Here is a 5448-nt window from a genome sequence, read left to right as displayed (position 1 = left end):
GTACGGGAGATTGGGGGTGTCCCGGCCGGGACGGGTGTCCTTGCAGCCAGGGGACCCTGTGCCCAGCCCCCTGCCCCTGCAGCCCCCTGCCCCCAGTCCCCTCCTCCCACTGCCCCCACCAGCCTCTCACTCCTCCAGCAGTTACAAATCTCCTAATTTCCAGCCTCAATTTATTCATGACCAGTTTATACCCATTTGTTTATGTGCCAGCCCTGTTCTTCAGCTTAAATAGCTCTTTTCCATCCATAATATCCACCCCCCACCCCCCCGTATTTCAGCAAGCGCAATCATATCTCTTTTCAAGCTGTTCAGGAAAGAAAAATCTGAATTATTTAACCCTTGGGACACTGGCTGGGCTTGCAGGCTGTAGCCAGAGAGAAACGTGCTTTGTTCCTGCTCCGGGTCACTGCCCTTCTTGGGGAATTTCGGGGGGAGCTGCTGCTACCTGGAGGGGAAACTGAGGCACCGGCGACAATGAGAGGGGAACGGGACCAGGGTTGGGGTCTCGTGACACCCAGACCTGGGGCCGGGAGAGCTGCAGGGGTTTGGCATGGCCAGGGTTTGTTCTCCTGGGGTCTCAGTTGCCTCCTCCATGTGAGTTTGCCAGGCAGGCTCTCCAAAGGGTTTTCCCCTCCGTGGTGAATATCCAGGAGGTGAGAACTTGGGCAGCCAACGGGCCCTGGCCAGTGCTGGGACACGTGTGGGAGGAGGGGAGGGTAGGGGAGCTGCCTCATGAGTACGGGATCTTATTCCAGGGAATCCAAAAGATATTTTATTCCAGGGAACCCAAGGGTTTCCCACTCTTCTCATGTAAAGAGGCAGGCACAGGATGGCACTGGGGAAGTTACCAATTAACTCAGACCAAACTGGAGAGTGGGGCGGCTGCCGGTGGTGCCAGGCTTGGGGGGTCCTGGTGCTGGTGCCCATGGTGCTGGGGTACCTGTGCCCCCCTGCATGGGCAGCCCTGGTGCTGGCACCAGCCCCATTCCGTGGCACCAACCTGAGGTGGCTGCTCTGGGCTCACACATGCAGCAGCAGCGTTTGGTGGAGCCTCCAGGAGGGGAATATTTGATCAGGCAGAGATGGAATATTTCTAGGAGGGGGTGAATCAGCAGAGGGAAACAGGGACAGAGATGGAGATTTGCCAGCAAGGAAAAGCCAGGGCAGAGCCAAGGCAAAGTCACCTGGCACCTGGGGACATGTGGCTCCAGGGGTGGCAGTGCCAAACAAGGGGTCTGGGGTCACTCCTGGTGCTCAAGAGGATGCAGGAGGGTCTGGGCTGTGGACAGGGTTGAGATGGGATTGGGGACAAGGACAGGGCACTTCTGCTGCAGCCCAGTGTGCTGAGAGCCACCGTCCCTCAGCCAGTCCCAGGTGGGCATGTGCAGGACCCTGGGAGCCTGTCCCATGCTCAGTGGGGCTGGGGCCAGCCCAGGACCTGCTGCAGGCTTGAGGTGCCCCATGCAGGGATCCCCATGGCTTCCCTGCACCCACCACCCCCTCAGCAGAGGGTGACCCTCCTCCCCATCAGTGCCATTTGTCACAGCTAATCAGCTTTAATTCAGCAATTTGTCAGTCTGGGGAAGGCCCAGGCACTTAGTTGATTTTTTTTCTCCCCCCAAAATATAATTATTATTGTTATTATTCCCCCTATCAGCACGAGCCCTCCTGCTACAGTTGCCTTTTTACTAACCATCATTAAAATAAATAATTCTTTTTTTTAAATAAAAGGCAGAGAGAAGAGGCTTTTTGTAATGTTTTTGGTATTGTTTTGTGTGCGTTTGAAAATTGTTTCTCAGTAAATCCTGGCCCTTTGTGTTAATTTCCCCTTGTGCAGCATTACCTTGCCAGGGGCAGGGTTGGCACAACTGACTGGGGGAAGGAGAGAGAAGGAGAGAGAGAAAAGCCCTTCTCCTTAATGAGCACCGGGCCCCGGGGGAGCCGAGTAATGAGCTGGATGGGGGCTGGTGGCCACCATCCCCCCCCCCGCCTCCCATCCCTGGGCTCTCCTTCCCTTTTTGGGGTGCGTTTGGGTCACCCCTCACCACTGCCAGCCCTTTGCTGCCACCCCTGTGTCCCCTTCAGCGCTCGGCTGCCCCAGGGTGTGATGAGTTTGAGCCAGTCTCAGCCCCACTCGCAGCTGCTGGAGGATCAGACAGGGCAGGGGGTGTCCAAGAGCCCCCGGGATTCTGCTTTGGGGTGGCTGGGGGGCCCGTGGCCCCCGTCCCCATCCCACCCAGGCCTGTGCTGGACCACCCTGGGGCCAAGCCACAGGGATGCACAGTGCTGCTCCTTGGGGTATGGGGGCTGAGGGGTGTCCTTGGCCAGGCCAGAGCAGGGGACACACAATGTGGGAGCTTTTAGTTAATTAGCAAAGAGAACGGGCTCAGCCAGGCTGCCTGGGTGGCTCTCGGGGAGCCAGGGAGTTTGGCGAGAACTTCATCGGCTGCAGCACTGGGGGTTTGCAGTGTCCCCTGTGGGAACAGTCAGGGGACAGGGGGGATGTGGCTGCTGGTGTGCACTGCGGGTTCTCCAGCGCTGGTAATCCCTTAATCTCTCAGATAATTAGTGCCAGAAACACAAATTACGCCGGGAATAACACGGGTTTTGTGGCTCAGTGGTGCTGGTTTATCGAGCGTAAACCCCAGAGGCTCTGGGTTTATGTCAGAGGTTACTGGGGGTGTTGGGGTGGGCCAGAGGGGTCCTGCGGAGGGGAGGGGGAGCAAGACTGGGCTGGGCTGGACCTGGGTCATAGTCCAACCAGGGTTTTGGCTGTGGCATCATATGGGGAGATACGGTGAAATATGGGGGATGTGACACTCGGTTTCTCCCGCAGGTTCCAGCGCGGGGACTACACGGTGGAGGTGAGCATCAACGACTACCTGGACATCTACTGCCCGCACTACGAGGAGCCGCTGCCCGAGCGCATGGAGCGCTACGTGCTCTACATGGTCAACTACGAGGGCCACGTCTCCTGCGACCACCGGCAGCGCGGCTTCAAGCGCTGGGAGTGCAACCGGCCCGACTCCCCCAACGGGCCCCTCAAGTTCTCCGAGAAGTTCCAGCTCTTCACCCCCTTCTCACTGGGCTTTGAGTTCCGGGTGCCCCAAGCCCCTGCAGAGCCCCCCAGCCCCAGCTGTGCCCCAGCTGTGCCGGCAGCTCCAGCTCCAGGCGACCATCCCAGCTGGCACACCCAGGGCTGGGTCGTGGCCGTGGGCACAGGGTGGCCACGAGGGTGACCAGGGCTTTCCAGGGACTGCAGTGGCCTCGTGTGCTTCTGTGTATTCTTGAGCCCTCCCATGTATTCCCATGTGCTCCTGTGTGTTTCTGCATGCTCCTGTGCATCCCTGAGCTCTTGCCATGTGTTCCTGCACATTCCTGTGTGTTCCTGCACACTCCCCCACACTCCTGCGTTATTCCCACATGCTCCTGTGCATTCCTGGCTCTCCTGGGGCTCCACTACCCTCTCCCTGCCCATCAGCTGAAGGCCAAATGGAGCCCCTCTGCTTTCCCCCACACCAGCTCCAGGAGAAACGTCTCTCCCAGCACCCAGTGCTGGATGCAGGGTCAGATCCCATGGGATAGGACAGATCAGGCCCCTCCATAAATTTCCTCCTCCAGCACAGGCAGGCAGAGGGGCCAGGGCAGGGGAGGGGGGAGAGGAGCCAGCCCGGCTGCCTCGGGAGCCTGGAGCCGTGGAAAAATAAGTTAATGGGGCTCGGAGCAGGCGCTGGGAGCCTGGTAACCAGAAAAGGGTAAAAAGCCACTCAAAACAAACGAGCAAGGGTGACCCCGAGCGCTGCGGGTGCCACAGGGAGCCGGGGCCCCGCGCAGGACCAGCCACATGCTCATCTGCCTTAGTATTTCTCCCCCTTTTTCCTAAAGCATCTGTTTTCAGCCCACTTAATTTGTTCCTTTTATCTATATTAAATTACCATTTCCCCCCCCTTTCTCCCTCTCCCCCTGCAAAATCTAACTGGCAGAATAACCTCCCCGACAGCTCCTTCTTCCCCCCCCGCCCCGTCTTATTTTATATATTTTTTTTTATTATTTTTTAATGTCGTTAGGGAGAGATTACACAGAAGTAAATGGTGAAGCTGATCATTGCTAAACCGGTTAGAATTCCCGTCATGCGGAACATTAGAAATTATGCCTCTTTGAGGCACCGTATTTAGCAGACATGAAAGAAAAGAAATTACCTCCTCCTCGAGCTGGCAAATTGGAATGTCATTAACCCCGCGGGCACGGGGACAGCGGCTGCCGCGCCGGGGCAAGGGCACCCGCCGCCCGGGGGGCTGCCCGGGGTGGGGCTGCCAGGGGATGGCCAGGGTGGCTTGGGATGGCTTGGCTTGGCATGGCATGGCATGGCATGGCATGGCACAGCCTGGTGTGTTATGGCACAGCACATCTTGGCATGGCATGTTATGGCTCAGCACGGCCCATCATGGCACAACGTGGCATTAGCACGTCGTGGCATGGGATGGCATGGTATGGCACAGCATGGCATGGCATGGCATCCCAGCTGGGCCGTGGGGGGGGTCCTTGTCCCAAGCTGGGCTCTGCTCAACGCCCATGGGGGTTTCAAGTTGCTGCCCCCCAACTCCTAACCCCCCCTCTCTTGTGCTTCTCCGCAGCCGCGTCCCCCCCGAACGTGGTGGACAAGCCCTGCCTGAAGCTGAAGGTTTATGTTCGGCCAACAAGTGAGTGATGGGGAGTGATGGGGCACATGGAGGGGGGCAGTCCTACCCCATGGGGCAAGGGAGGTGCTCCTGGTGACCCCAGATGAGCTGAGGGGGCTGTGGAGGGAGTGGTCCTGCCCCATGGAGTGTGGTGGACGCTCCCAGTGGTTCCCTGGGGGGAGCAATCCTGCCCCATGGGCTGCTGGTGGTCCTGGGTGACCATGGAGGGGGACAGGGTGTCCCATGTCCCACCTTGGGGCCACCCCAATGGGGACGGTGCCTGCAGCCAGTGCTGGGGGGGGTCCCAGTGGTGTCTGGGTCCCTCTGGGCGCTGCCAGGGACGTTTGCTGCTGAGTTTCAGATAGGAACAAAAAAATTATTAATAATAATAATCCCTGCACAGTGGCTACTTTTCGGAATCAAATAACTCAGCCATTTAAAAAAACAAATTAATAATTTTCTTCTCCTGTTAACGTGTAATTAGCAAATGGCAGCAGCTCTCCCTGGGGAAGGGCTGAGTGCTGGTGAAATGTCACCATTTAAAAGGATGTCTTTCTTTTTTTTTATTTGCATGGCTGTAAAATAAAACCCAATATAATGAAACCATCTGTAAAAAATCATTCTGTTTTGTGCAGGACTAGGGTACAATAGGAGGGGGGTGGAAATCCTCTCCTGAGACCTTTTTCCAGTGTTTCAATGACTGGGATGCTGCTCGGGCAGTGCCTGGGGCAGAGCAGGAGCTGCCCTGGTGTGGCTGGGGGGGGGAGGG

The 5448-nt window shown here is 57.5% G+C and overlaps 1 protein-coding gene across 1 annotated transcript in view; it reads left to right on the top strand.

The window, feature by feature from the left end:
• The first annotated feature begins 2804 nt into the window (after window positions 1–2804).
• The window catches only part of EFNA2 (ephrin-A2), a 30697-nt gene continuing 28053 nt past the window's right edge, over window positions 2805–5448 (top strand). The window contains exons 1-4 of the mRNA XM_010005331.1: window positions 2805–3101; window positions 3223–3235; window positions 3899–3910; window positions 4635–4700. Of these exons, the coding sequence (XP_010003633.1) occupies window positions 2805–3101; window positions 3223–3235; window positions 3899–3910; window positions 4635–4700 (388 nt within the window). The remainder of the gene's footprint in view (window positions 3102–3222; window positions 3236–3898; window positions 3911–4634; window positions 4701–5448) is intronic.

Source organism: Chaetura pelagica, unplaced genomic scaffold, assembly GCF_000747805.2.
Source record: "Chaetura pelagica isolate M959 unplaced genomic scaffold, ChaPel_1.0 scaffold899, whole genome shotgun sequence".
Classification (NCBI taxonomy): domain Eukaryota; kingdom Metazoa; phylum Chordata; class Aves; order Apodiformes; family Apodidae; genus Chaetura; species Chaetura pelagica.
This window is presented reverse-complemented; position numbering and strand designations above follow the sequence as displayed.